The sequence below is a fragment of the Musa acuminata genome, chromosome BXJ3-9, assembly GCF_036884655.1.
Source record: "Musa acuminata AAA Group cultivar baxijiao chromosome BXJ3-9, Cavendish_Baxijiao_AAA, whole genome shotgun sequence".
Taxonomy (NCBI): Eukaryota; Viridiplantae; Streptophyta; class Magnoliopsida; order Zingiberales; family Musaceae; genus Musa; species Musa acuminata.
In genome coordinates, this window is record NC_088357.1 from 39137340 (window position 1) to 39151471 (window position 14132).

The 14132-nt window shown below is 37.4% G+C and overlaps 1 protein-coding gene and 1 pseudogene across 2 annotated transcripts; both read right to left on the reverse strand.

Moving 5' to 3' along the window:
- Positions 1-503: 503 nt before the first annotated feature.
- Positions 504-8144, reverse strand: LOC135649063 (uncharacterized; annotated as a pseudogene).
- A 3894-nt stretch (positions 8145-12038) lies between these two features.
- LOC135648464 (uncharacterized) lies at positions 12039-13585 on the reverse strand. 2 transcript variants are annotated; one of them, XM_065166193.1, is made up of 2 exons: positions 12452-13585; positions 12039-12213 (listed from the first exon to the last, which is right to left on the reverse strand). In XM_065166193.1, the coding sequence occupies exon 1, from the start codon at positions 13388-13390 to the stop codon at positions 12584-12586; it is 807 nt and encodes a 268-aa protein (XP_065022265.1). In that variant the 5' UTR covers positions 13391-13585; the 3' UTR covers positions 12039-12213; positions 12452-12583. The 2 variants fall into 2 exon arrangements, with proteins under 2 accessions (XP_065022265.1, XP_065022264.1); XM_065166192.1 differs by having other exon boundaries at positions 12039-12193; positions 12452-13540.
- Positions 13586-14132: the final 547 nt, after the last annotated feature.

The window sequence follows — 14132 nt, forward strand, 5'->3', positions numbered from 1 at the left end:
AGTGGTAACAGACACAACAAGAGAAGACCATTGATTACAGCCATATTTACAGCCAAGAGAAGACCATTGATTAGTGGTAACACAGAGAAAGTGTGATTGCCATATTTACAGCCAACTAATGGATGAATTTCACAAAAGAGAAGACAATTTGATTAGTCATTAATAGGATGCAGATGACAGCATAAACAGTGTTCAATTGTTTTTTATCATAATTGATACAAGTTCAGACATATGGCAGGCAATTGTCTTTGTACTTCATCTTACTTCAATACAACCTCAAGTATCTGCAAACTTCACTAAGCTCTTTCCTTTTTCTACTCCACTAGTTAATTATTCTCACCAGCATTAACAAATGACACATTTCCAAGTTCTACACATATCGTACTTGTATGTCCGGCAAATGGTTTGCCACTCTGATAACACCCACTCGTTTCTCCATTCAATAAAACGCATGCAATAACATCAATTAAGAGAGCACTGCAACAATTTCAAGAGCAACAAAAAGTTCAATAGGAAAGCGAGAATCTTTCTTCTTTTGAATAAATGTTCTAAAAGTATTCACCAAAAGAAATGGTTTTCTGTAATCTGATGATGCCTGGCATGTGTAAATTAATAGCCAGGAAAAGAATGATATCAATGTAAAAGACAAATCATGATAAAACACTTTTTTATGAAGAATCTCTGCAACAAGTGATAACACAATCCTCCAGAAAGTTGACAAGCTGAGAACTGTAGAGACCTGGATGGCTTCTGAAGTGATCAACATGAGGCTACGACAAAAAATCACATGCCCTGACCTCATGCCCAGCTCTTCTTTGTCTTTCTACAAAGGACTCCACAGATTTTGCAGGAATAACTCTGTCAGCAGAGCTATATATATACAACTGAGGGCACTTTGGTTGCTCTGATGTTAGTAAATTTAGCACATCAGACAATCTCCTGTAGAAGTTGCCAGAAAACCATCAATTAGTTACTGGATTTCCATGATTTAGCAGTGGACAAAGATCATAGCACACAAATGACAGCAAATGTTATCAAATATTCAAATGTTCCCATGGCAACAACCTAAACATCTCAGTTTACACGATTTATCCCTTCAAGACTACTTTTAATTTACGATCAATTTATTTGCATGCGATGTCTAGACTCCTCCAGATTGTTTGAGCTTCCAAAGAATTATTCCACCCTCATATTAGCAATTAAGATGAATCATATAATAGATGCTGATAATTTGCTTGCAGATGAAGACCACACCATTCAATCTGAAAATAATTTCTACCTGTTGATAGTGGGAAAGTCTAGAACCACCTCGAAGAACTTCTTCAAGGCCACTAACAAAGCAGTTTCGGTGACTGTAGGTTTAGGATCCCCATATGAACCATCAGCAGTTGTCGTGCCCCTTCCTGTAACATCTGAACTCACCATTCCCTTTGTTGCTACACACACATCTTTTTCAAAAGAGCAGCAGAAAAGCCTGAAGCCCAAACCTACACCATTCATGGGTGAAATACTGTTGGGTCCAGCCCATATGTGCTTGGACAATTGGGCCTTTTGAGCCCAAATCATTAATTAAAAGGCAAAAGAGATATAGGGCAAAAAAAGAAAGAAAATGGCAGTACGCGAACGTGCAGTAGCGGCGGCACACAGAGAGAGAGAAAGAGAAAGATTAGGATCTTGAGTTTTCTGCTTGACGATCAGTGGCCAAACGTTATCAGTTTTGGCCCAAATTTTATGTAGAGAATCCTTGCAGCAAGCTCTACAATCCTAACGGTGTTGATCTGCAGTTTACCCTCTTCGAGGTACTTTCCTACTATATCCACTTTGTGAGACCTAGAATTCTCTTTTGATGAGATCTATCATATGTGATGAAGATATGCTATTCTTGAGCCAAGATATATGATCTTGTTGTTATTGTGATCCTTTTACTATTTTAGAGAAGACTTATTGTAAACCTGTTATCATTACTATTGATAGTGGAAGTTTGAGGTGGACTACGGTCCCGTGGGTTTTCCACGTTAAAAATTTGGTCTCACTGTGTGATTGATTTATTGCTCTACTGTTTATATTGTTCTGGTTAATATTAGCATTTTGATATCAAGTTAGTATTTTGATAAGGAACTCATTTTGATACACAAAGAGAGAAAAGAATTATTCCGCTTTAACAGGTTTTTTCCCAACAAGTGGTATGATTAAATTGAACTCATCAAATTATTCCACTTGAAAGCATATTGATGAAAAATTTACTCTATTGCAAAGATTTGTATAAGCCTATCAATGGTAAAGATAAACCTTTTACTATGAACGATAAAGAATGAGAAGTTCAACATAGAAAAGCTATTGCCTATATTAGAAGATGGATGGATATAAACTTACATGAGCATATTTTTGATGAAACCAGAGCTGATGTTGTTTGGCAAAAGTCAGAAAACTTCTTTGTGAAAAAGATAGTGGGAAATAGAATTTCTCTCCTTAGAAGGCTTGTAAATTTAAAGTATAAAGATGATGGTAATATTGTTAAGCACATAAACCTATTTCAGAGTCTTGCAAATAAGCTGGTTGCTATGAAAATGAATATAAATGATAAGATGCAAGGATTATTACTTCTCAACTCTTTACCAGAAAGTTGGGAAACGTATGTGGTGATAATTTGTAACTCTACGCCAAAGGGGACTATAACTATAGATATGGTTAAAGACATTTTGCTAAATGAAGATGCCAGAAGGAAAGAACAGGGTGAATCTTCTTCTGGTGCATTTGTTACTGAAAAATAAGAAAGGCGTAGAAGAAGTCATAACAGAAATCCACATTGTTATAGAGGAAGATCTAAATCTAGAAGAGATATCAAATGTTTTCACTGTAATAGGCCAGTTCACATGAAAAAAAAGTATAGGTTTTGGAAGCGAGAACAGAATGAAATGAAGAAAAATGAGAAAGAGACCAATACAGTTGCTGCTAAAGGTAATATCACTATTGTTTGTGATGATGGTTGTGTCAGTCTTATAACTCAAGACAGTAACTGCGTGATTGACTCTGGTACTTCAGTTCATGTCACTTCTCATGGTGATTTTTTCAGATCTTACACTGCTGGTGATTTTGGTAATGTTAGAATGGGAAACAGTGGTACATCTAAGATTATGGGTATTAGAGATATTTGCTTAGAGACCAGTATTGGGAACAAATTGATACTCAAAGATGTTAGGCATGTTCCATATATTCGTCTTAACTTGATATCTATAGTTAAACTTGATGATGAGGGATTTGCACATTATATTGGTGAAAGCAAATGGAAACTCACTAAAGGTTTTCTAATTATGGCAAGAGAAAAGAAACTTAACTCTTTTTATGTCATGGAAGCTAAGCTACACAAAGGAGAGATTAATGCAATTCAGAATGGTAAATGTATAGATCTTTGGCACAAGAAGCTTGGTCATATCAGCGAGAAGGGACTTCAAACTCTTACTAGAAAGCAGTTCTTACCAGAGTTACAAGGTACATCTCTTAAATATTGTGATTATTGCGTAGCTAGAAAAACATATAAAGTTGCATTTCATACATATCCATCATCTGGAAGATCAGATGTTATTGATTTGATTCATACTGATGTATGTACTATGCAAACTAGAACTCTTAGAGGTGCTCTTTATTTGGTTATTTTTATTGATGACCATTCTAGAAAAGTATGAGCTTTTGATTTGAAATCTAAAGACCAGGTACTCGATGTTTTCAAAGAGTTACATGTCAGTGTTGAAAGAGAAACTGACAAAAAGCTAAAGTGTGTTCGATCATATAATGGTGACGAGTATAAGGGTCCTTTTGAGAATTATTGCAGGTTCCTTAGTATCAGGCTTGAGAAAACAGTTCCTAAAACTCCTCAGCAGAACGGTGTGGTAGAAAGGATGAACAAAACCATTGAAGAAATGATTAGGTTTAGGCTTTCCCACGCCAAGTTACCGAAGTCATTTTGGGGGGAGGCTATAAGAACTACAGTTGATCTGATAAATCTTTCTCCATCAATTCCTCTGAAATGTGATGTTCCAGATAGAGTATAGAAAGGAAAAAATATATCTTATAATCCCTTGAGAGTCTTTGGGTATAAAGCATTTGTTCATATTCCCAAAGATGAGAAGTCCAAGCTTGATGATAAGGCAAAAGCATGTATTTTCTTGGGATATGGTCATGAAGAATTTGGGTATAGATTATGGGATCTAGTGAACAAGAAGATTATTAGAAGAAGAGATGTTATGTTTCTTGAAGACCAATTATTTGATGATGGTGATAATGTTGAGAAGCCAGAAACCTCTGTTTATATTCCTTAGAGTTTGGGTCTAATTCCTTCACCTGTAGTTCATGATAATCATGGGGGAGATGAACAAGAAGATTGTGGTGAGAATGCAAGTGATGATACTCCTATAGTTGATGGTGCTTAACCAACTGAACAAGCACCTCCACCACCAGTTGAGATTCCATTGAGAAGATCCACTAGAGAGAGACAACCATCTACCAGATATCCTCTACATGAGTATGTTATGCTTACTGACGGGGGAGAGCCAGAAACTTACCAAGAAGTTATTCTACATGAGCATAAGAATGAGTGGATTAAAGTCATGCAAGAAGAAATGAGATCCTTGCTTGAGAACCATACCTATGACTTGGTAAAGTTGCCTAAAAAGAAGAAAGCTCTCAAGAATAAATGGGTTTACAAATTGAAGTCTGAAAATAATAGCTTACAATAAAGATATAAGGCACGACTAGTTGTAAAATGATTCAGTCAGAAGAAAGGTATTAACTTTGAAGAAATATTTTCTCCAGTTATGAAAATGTCCTTTATCTGAGTTGTTCTTGGTTTGACTGTCCGTTTAAATTTAGAAGTTGAGTAACTTGATGTAAAAACAACATTTCCTCATGGTGACTTAGAAGAAGAAATTTACATGGAGCAACCAGAAGGTTTCAAAGTCAAGAGAAAAGAAAATCTAGTGTGTAAGCTTAAGAAAAGCTTATATGGACTCAAACAGGCACCTAGACAGTGGTACAAGAAGTTTAATTCCTTTATGATGAGTCAAAGGTATGATAGAACCATATCTGATCATTGTGTGTTTATGAAGAAATACTGTAGCAACACTGTATCAGAACTGTAGCAACACTGTAGCTGAGTGTACCGCTCGGTACACCATACCGTACCGGTACCGAGCCCGGGTCGAAACGCCAGTACGGTACGAAACGACAGACCTTGCCTGTAAGGAAGCTTTATTGATAAAAAAGTTTCTACAGGAATTGGGCTTGAAATAGGAAGGATATACTGTTTACTGTGATAGTCAAAGCGTCATTCACCTCTCTAAGAATTCAACATACCATTCTAGATCTAAGCATATTGATGTGAGATATCACTGGATTCGTGATGTACTTGAGTTGAAAGAATTACAATTGGAAAAGGTACATACCAATGATAATAAATCAGATATGTTGATAAAGTCTTTACCTAAGAAAAAACTTGAAGCATATAGGCGAAGAGCAGGCTTAGTATAGCCCACCATATAAGCTGGAGGGGGAGAATTGTTGGGTCCAGCCCATATGTGGGCTTAGACAATTGGGCCTTGTGAGCCCAAATCATTAATTAAAAGGCAAAAGAGATATAGGGCAAAAAACGAAAGAAAGTGGCAACAAGCGAACGCGTGCAGTAGTGGCGGCACGCAAAGAGAGAGAAACGAACAGAGAGAGAAAGATTAGGATGTTGAGTTTTTTGCTTTACGATTAATGGCCAAACATTGTCAGTTTTGGCCCAAATTTTATGTAGAGAATCCTTGCAGCAAGCTCTACAATCCTAACGATGTTGATCTGCAGTTTACCCTCTCTGAGGTACTTTCCTGTTATATCCACTTTGTGAGACCTAAAATTTTGAGATCTATCCTATGTGATGAAGATATGCTATTCTTGAGTAAAGATATATGATCTTGATGTTATTGTGATCCTCTTACTATTTTAGAGAAAACTTATTGTATACCTGTTATCATTACTATTGATAGTGGAAGTTTGAGGTGGACTACGGTTCCGTGGTTTTTCCCGCATTGGGTTTTCCACGTTAAAAATTTGGTCTCACTGTGTAATTGATTTATTGCTCTACTGTTTATATTGTTCTAGTTGATATTAGCATTTTGATATCAAATTGATATTTTGTTGACGAAACCATTTTGATACACAATGAGGGAAAAGAATTATTCTGCTTTAACATGTCTTTTCCCAACAAATACTTAGCTCACCAATTTGCAAGAACTAGCAACAATACCAAAAACTGCACCATGACCCTTTCCCCAAAAAATTGCTAGCATAAGCAGATAGCACACATAATGTGTCCTTATATTTGAGCATGACAAAGCTTAGCTTAGTACCAATAAAACATAGGTGAACTTTCTAGATGTGTAACCATTGGCAATAAAAAATAAAGACAATCAACAAAAGCATGATAAATATAGTAAGTCAATTTTATTGAACAATATCAGTCATTTTTTTCTTTCAGAGAAACATCACTAATTGGAAAATGATAGAAGCTGACAATACAACAAATAACAAGAACAAGTTATAACATCTCAACTATGTGCGATTGACTACATATATCATTGGCCATTGAGTTCTATACAAAGCAATGTCCTTAGTGATATTAAGGATATTTAAATCCTTATTTATAGTTTACAATAAAGTCTTGTTAGTTTTTCCTCTACCTCTATCTCTGCTCAAACCACTACTACTACTTGTCTCACCTCTTCTAACTACAACATTTTATCCCCTGATAAGGAGATAAGTCTAGACACAGACAGCGATAAAGAGAAAAGGATATGTCTGAGTTATGACATAAATCTACAAGGCAAGTCTAGAATTGAAGTGAACACAAGCAGATTGCCATTGAACTATACACTAATTATCACAGGTCACACCAATGCAAAACATCAACATTGAATACCCGACTAATACTCAAATCGAATGAAGCATAAATCAGAAAACTAGTCCAAATAAAGCCATTACCTTAGGATCGAGCGCGGCAACGGGAGCTGAGTCCACAATGCAACCTTTGATCTTTCCAATTACAGAGGGTTCCTGCTTCTGAAACTTCTCGAGTAATACACCATATCTACGATGCGAAAGGAAAGCATGTCAACAGCAAAATCTCCCGGAAAAAGAAGAAAAAGGAAAATGCAAGATTCGTGAGAGGACACACATCAACCAGCCTGTGTTACTGAAGGTGTGGAAAAGCAAGCTCTTGCCACTCTCCTCCGAGACCCAATCCACCAGATGCTCAGCAAGCAATTCCACGTTCTGCTCAATGTTGCTCCCAACCTTGTAGCTCACGATATCGGACAAGGGGAGCGTGAAAGAGACGACATGAAACCCCCTCGAAGTGTACCAATCTGCATACTTCTTCAGATGCTTCTGCTTAGCTCCAAGCCACCCGAGCAAGATCACCGCAGTCTGAGACTTTGCTTTCGAGCACCCGTTGCTCTCCGCGACTCCGTAGGCTTTGGGGTCGGGCAGATGCCATCGGTAGAGACCATCTGGTTGCGAAGACGCAAGGGTCAGTGAGCACTCGTCTTTCTTTCGAGGGTTAGCTAGCTTCGCGTACTGGTACGGGGTGAGTAAGACAGCCGGCGAAGCAATGGTAAAGGAGGAGCGGACGGAGCGCTTGTTATCGGCGAGCAAGAGCGAGACGTCGGAAATAGATGTTCGACAGGCTGCAGGCTTCGAACACGGTGCTGGGACAGCCGGAGGCAAGGCGTCGGGCTCGGACTGCTTGGAGAGGGAGAAGACGTGGTCGGGCAGCGCCGTGGCGACGGCGACGGCGGCCGCGGCGGAGAGGGGCCGGTGCAGAAGCCCGTACAGGGAAGCCAAGAAGACCCAGCGAGAGACAAGTCGCTCAACTACTCGGCACGGAGAATGCAACCACCGACCTGCTCGTGTAGGAGAAAGAGATCGATGTTTGCTCAAATGGGTTGATAGATTTGAGCGTCGGTTGGGGGGAACGGCGACTCGCTCGAGGGAATCGGGGGCTTCTAGGAAGAGCGGATGTACAAGGACTAGCTGTCACAGGATGTTGACAGCCAAGCCCAGCGTCGCCGTACCCAACTACACCTCGAAGACCTCTCCTTCTCCACCGCCATCCGGCAAACGAAAAAGGCAGATGAAATCGATTGAAACAAATCCAATCAAATAAACAAAAAAGGAATCGAAGTATTATCCAGAACAATCACGCATCTCATCAGAATCCGAATCAGACACAGAGAACACAAAAGAATCGGATGATCCTATGGTCTTTTAATTATTTTAATGGAAAAATATGGTCTTTTTAATTGTTTTCGACTCAAAAATGTATTTTATTGGGACAGTGAATCTGTTTTTGTTCGCACGAAGCAGATTTGACGGTGGCGGGGCGACAGTGACACATCATGCATCTCCAAGATCTCATAGACCGCTGGATTTTAATCGGACGGCTAAAGTAGAAGCTAATCCCCGACATAGAATACCTCTTCCCCTTTGTCGTCGTCGGAGGAATAAAGATTAGAAAAATAAGCAAATTTAAAGGTTAATTTAATAGGATTAAAATACCATATTTACCCTTTTAATTATATATATATATATATATACACACTTTTAAATATTTAAAAGCTTCCCTGGAAATTAATTATTCAATATGAACATAAATGTCATGCATGTATATATTATAATAATATTTTACTAAATATCATACATATATGGAGGGAATCAGATGTAGGATAGTAAATTGGCTTAACCTCCCTTCTCCTTTTGATAAACAAGAGATTAGGTGTTATAGAATCTTGAAGAAATAAATTTATTTTTTAAAAAAAGAAGAATTTAAAGACTATTGCATACTTAGATCCCTCATAGTCTATTGTCTTTGGTTGATTTGGAAGAACAAAAAATGAGCCAACCTTCAATGGTGTTAAGATTAACCCTTAAATGATTTTGCTTAAGATAATACCCTATGTGTAAATATTCATAATTATCTGATGAAAAAGGAAGAAAAATCATATCCTTATAACTCAACAATGAGTGGATTAAACTCAATGCTTGTGATAAGCAAGAGGAGGGTGAAGCTATCGATGATCAATGAGTGGATAAAACTCACACTTGATTGACTATGTCAAGATTATTTGCATCAAGCATAGTATTTTCAAGGATATTCTTTTGATCATATTTTCTGGGAAGAGAACCAACTTATTAGCACATTTTGTTAGGAACAACAAATATCTTTTTAGCCATTTTTTGTGCCCCAATAATACACCTTTATTTTATATTTTTAAAATTATATTTTTCTTTTTCTTTGAAAAATATATATGTAAAGGCTTTCCAATATGTGTCACTCTCATTAACATCCATCCAATAATATTAACTCAAAGAAACTAATATTAACTAAATTTTAATTATCTAAAATACCTTTCACTATTTTAACTAGTTATTTAATCTCAATTTTTCTAGATATTATTATACATGGATTTCAACATCATTATACTAATGGATTGAGATAGTTCGACGATAATTGAATTTCTGTAATGCAATATATGCTCAACTAAACTTTAAATTGATAAATACAATATATAACTATCAGTTAATTATAACAAGCAAAACTCCACATTATTATCAGGTGATTTAAGCATTTATATATCCTTTTAATTCAAACCAGTTAATGTCAACTATAATTACATGTGATCAACCTGATTTTTAGATGGATGTTAATGGAAGGAATGCATATGAATGCTATATTAAAAATCTGTAAGGACACATATAGGAAAACTATATGATCCGAAATACTTTCTCATTTATTAATGACATGTACTCATTATTAATCCAAAATCGTTGTTTTAGTACTTACACGTGAGTACAAACACCATAACGTTTGCAAACTATGGCATACAATATTTGCAAACACCGTAATTGATGTTATCATTTATTTATATTGTATAGCAAGACACAAAGGTTGTATCATTAAAACATGAATGGCATTCGTCATAAAGATTAAAATGATTAAAACATGATAAAAAATTATATTAGATTTTTTTGTTATGAAAGTAAAATATTTAATCATGTTTCTTCTCACACAGAAATACCACATGTATTCAGTGGTAAATCGAAGTGAGGTTGAGTCAGCATGTACTCAATGGTAAATCCTATAGTATTTTTTTCAACAAAGTTAATAGCATGAGAAAAACAAAGTTAAATATTTGACCTTCATAAGTTTAAAGTTCCCTATATAACTTTTGAAAATATAATAATCGAAATACTAAAAATAACTAATTAAATAGGATAATATATAATTAGTACTTAAAAAAATAAAAAAAAAGGTGATGGTGACTCTATTAATAGCCTTTTCATTATTACTTATTTATTTATTTTATGACTATTAATAACCTTAAAAATGCAAATAAATTAATTCAAGTCTCATTTACAATGTAGGATTATCACTATATATATATACATTTATATATATATATATATATACATTTATATATATATATATACATTTATATATATACATATATATATATATATACATATATATATATATATATATATATATATATATATATATATATATATATATATGTGTGTGTGTGTGTGTGTGTGTGTGTGTGTGTGTGTACATATATATATATATATAATATACATATACATATATATGTGTATACACATACATATATATACACATACATGTTTATATATATGTATACAATTCCTTATTTTGGAGGGATATAAGGAAGACAGTGATACCTAAATGTAGCATGAAATGAGAAGCTGTCCTGAACTAGCTAATGTTGAGAATATTCTTGTCATGATGGATGATCAAGGCAGACTTTGATGGGCAGAAGAAACCAAACAATCAAAGAAATGACCTCTTGTGCACACCTCTCTCACAGATGTCTTCTCAGATGTTGTTCCTAAAATTACACAAGAATCTTCTAAAAGAGTTGAAAACAGATGAATTTAAAGTAGTTCTCTTCTGAACAAAATAAGTGTAAAAGCACAAAACAATAGTTCATTCAAGAACACACATAAAATGTATCTTTAGGACACAAGTAGTAAACAAAGGTTCAAAGCTTCTGAAGACCACTTTATGCTCAGAAAAATATGCCAAGGACAATCTTATAAGTACTGTCATCTAGTAAATGCATTTATCTGCAAATTAAATCAATCAACCTTAGTTCCAGAAATTAGGAAGAAGATATATTCCTCTCACCTGCTGTAAATAGGTCAATGGACGACGGCAGTCAGTGCTAAAGAAACTAGAAAGTTGTAATTCACCTCAGGACTAAGGAAAAGATTACACTGGCAATTTTTTGTCTAACATCAAATACTGGACATATTAGTTTCTGGAGCTTCTCTTCATTGGCTTTGCTGGTATTTGAAACATGTTCTACCTAATCAATGTCCATCAATCATTTTCATCTTTCATGTCGATTATATACATCTGATTGGTACGATCAGTGCATGATGATATCAAGCTCTAGTATCTTCTTTCAAGGAAGCATTTGCATGGAAAGAATGATAAATTTGGACTACAACGACAGTATGGATGCTCAATTTTATGTTCATGCTTTCCTCGATGAGTTCATATGTTGATGTGTGGTGACTGCAATGAAAGAGTTCCTCGGTCTAAGAGGGGTAGCAGGTCAGATGGGTTTTAGATGATATCATGTGTAAGAGGAATTACCACCTCAAGTGATTGCAGCAGTAGTCCCCCCCTTTTCAGTTCAACCCAAATGCTTCAAATCAATAGGAGGTGAACTGCTTGTACCGAATAGTATATATCATAGTGTCTGACAATGTAATATAAACAGAAATAAAAGCATGTCTGACAAAAGCCAAGACATCAAAATCTAGGACCATAATCAAATATGGAAAAATGTGCTGCAAAAGCCTTAATCTAAAAGCAGAAAAACCACACAGTAAATTAGATACAACCAACTTATATCCATAATTGCAGTGTTCTAAATGCACTTCAAATCATTGTCTGGACATAATCCTGTATCATTTAGTAAGCAAAACTACATCAAACAGTAAGCTCAAAGTACCAAGCAGAAGACCAAAAGGTGAGACTGAAGGCTACCAAACACCCCCATCTATCAGCACAAACCACTAGCCAGTCTAATCAGCAACACCAGTCCAAAAGCAAGTCCAGCATATCAAAAAGAACCTGCAATTCCCGCATCTCATCTGTCAGAGTAACACAGAAGAAAGAAGGCATCACAACATATGGAAGAGGCAATTCATTCAAATTTTGAATGCTTTACTTCAACTCGAGTAAGCAGAAAGAGAACAGAAAAGAGGGCAAGATGACTGAGAGCAATCAATTATGTCTGTCTGAAAGCAATGAAATCTCTGGCATAACCAGGAAGTAGCAGCGTTCAATGGCTAAAAGTGTTCATTGGCCAATGAATCATACAGTAATTACCTGAAAAATTGGATTTTTAGCGGCAGAGCAGCCTCCCTCCTCCACTGGAAGCTTTCATAAGAAGAGCTTAACGAGCTAGTAAGAAGATTAAGCTAATGGAAATCGGTATAACATGTGATTTGCCGTTTCCGGCTACCGCCGCCGGCTATTGAGAAGCCGAATCTGCTCGTGGTTCTTCTTGATGAAATCGTCGAATCGCCGGTTTAAATCGTCGTGACCCGTGGATGGGGGAGGCGGCTCCGGTTGCCTAGCGTATTGCCTCGACTTCGCCGCCGCCGGTGGCACCGCTGCTGCCCGAGATGACTTCTTCGCGATCGCTTTCCATGTGACCTCCATGGAGTCATTCGCCATCCCTGCCACAGTCGCCGCAGCTACCGCCTCATCCTCCTCTTCCATCACCGTAATGCTGCTCTTGGACTCTGGTTCGGCGCTCTTTTTGGCCATAAACGCGGACGAAGCCGTGGACCTCTCGCCGGACTCCGTCGTGATGCATGACGCTTCGGACGTCGAGGACTCACCGGGATCCACCGACGGAACCCCCACCTTCGTCGCAGACGGCCAGATCTCCGGCGTGGGCTTGCGTAGAAGGGGCGCCGTATGCGAACGGTTGAAGGATTCGACCTTTGCAGGATTCCCAGAATCCGTAATGTGCTCCTCCACCGCCCATTCCTCGCAGTGATGCTGGTGCTGCTGCTGTTTTTGATCAGAGAGCTTCCAGATGACGAGGATTATGAAGTGGACGGCAATGAATAGGTACGGCCGTGCGAGCCAGGACCGGAGCGACCCCCAGAAGCCGGGTACGGCGGAGGCCAGGGCGCCGGCAGCGACAGGGACGGCGGCGCAAAAGGAGAGAATGCCGATGACGCAAAAAGCGATCTTGGCGGCCCAAATCGCGGTTCCGTATCCATTTTTCTGAGAATTCCATCGCGGATTCGCCATCTCCGTGAGCAATCTTACGAAGAACAAGAAAACGCTCGAAGCCAAGAAAGACTCAAGAAGAAAAAGATACAATACGACGCCAAGTCTAACAGCAGGAGAGTGCCATTGGCATCGGAGAATGGAAGGGAGCCGGGCAACCCTCGATCCTTGGCTGGGTTCGAGAGAAAAGGATAATTCGAGTTGATGGAAGCAGCGTGTGGGCTATTTATCACGGAGACAGAGACAGAGAGAGACGGAGACGGAGGGAGGTGTTCCTTTGATTACTGCGCAAAGAAGAAACATGAATACGAAATGCCTATCTATATTAACATCGGTCAATAGGAACCGTTGGATGATCGATGGACGGCTGATAAAATTTGACGGGAGTGTTTAGAACTAAAAAAAGCGAAAAAGAAAAAAAATAATCTGATGCTGATGTCGATGAATACTATATTTTAATTAATTCACAATATAATAAAAATATAATCCCTGATCATAACTTGGTCAAGAAACGAATCAAGAACAGTAAGCTGGAGGATGGTGAAAACCCAAGCAACAAAGTGAGGAGGAATGAGTGACTGACCATATGTAATTATAAGTTACCGAATATCCTAAATCTTACATAAAATATTGTATCGCTTTAATGAATATCCTATGCATACATGACAGCGTTGTTTATGCATTGTATTACAAGTATGAGAGAGAATAACCAAATGAGAAGTAAAGTTCATACATACATTATATAGCTCAGACACAAATGCAC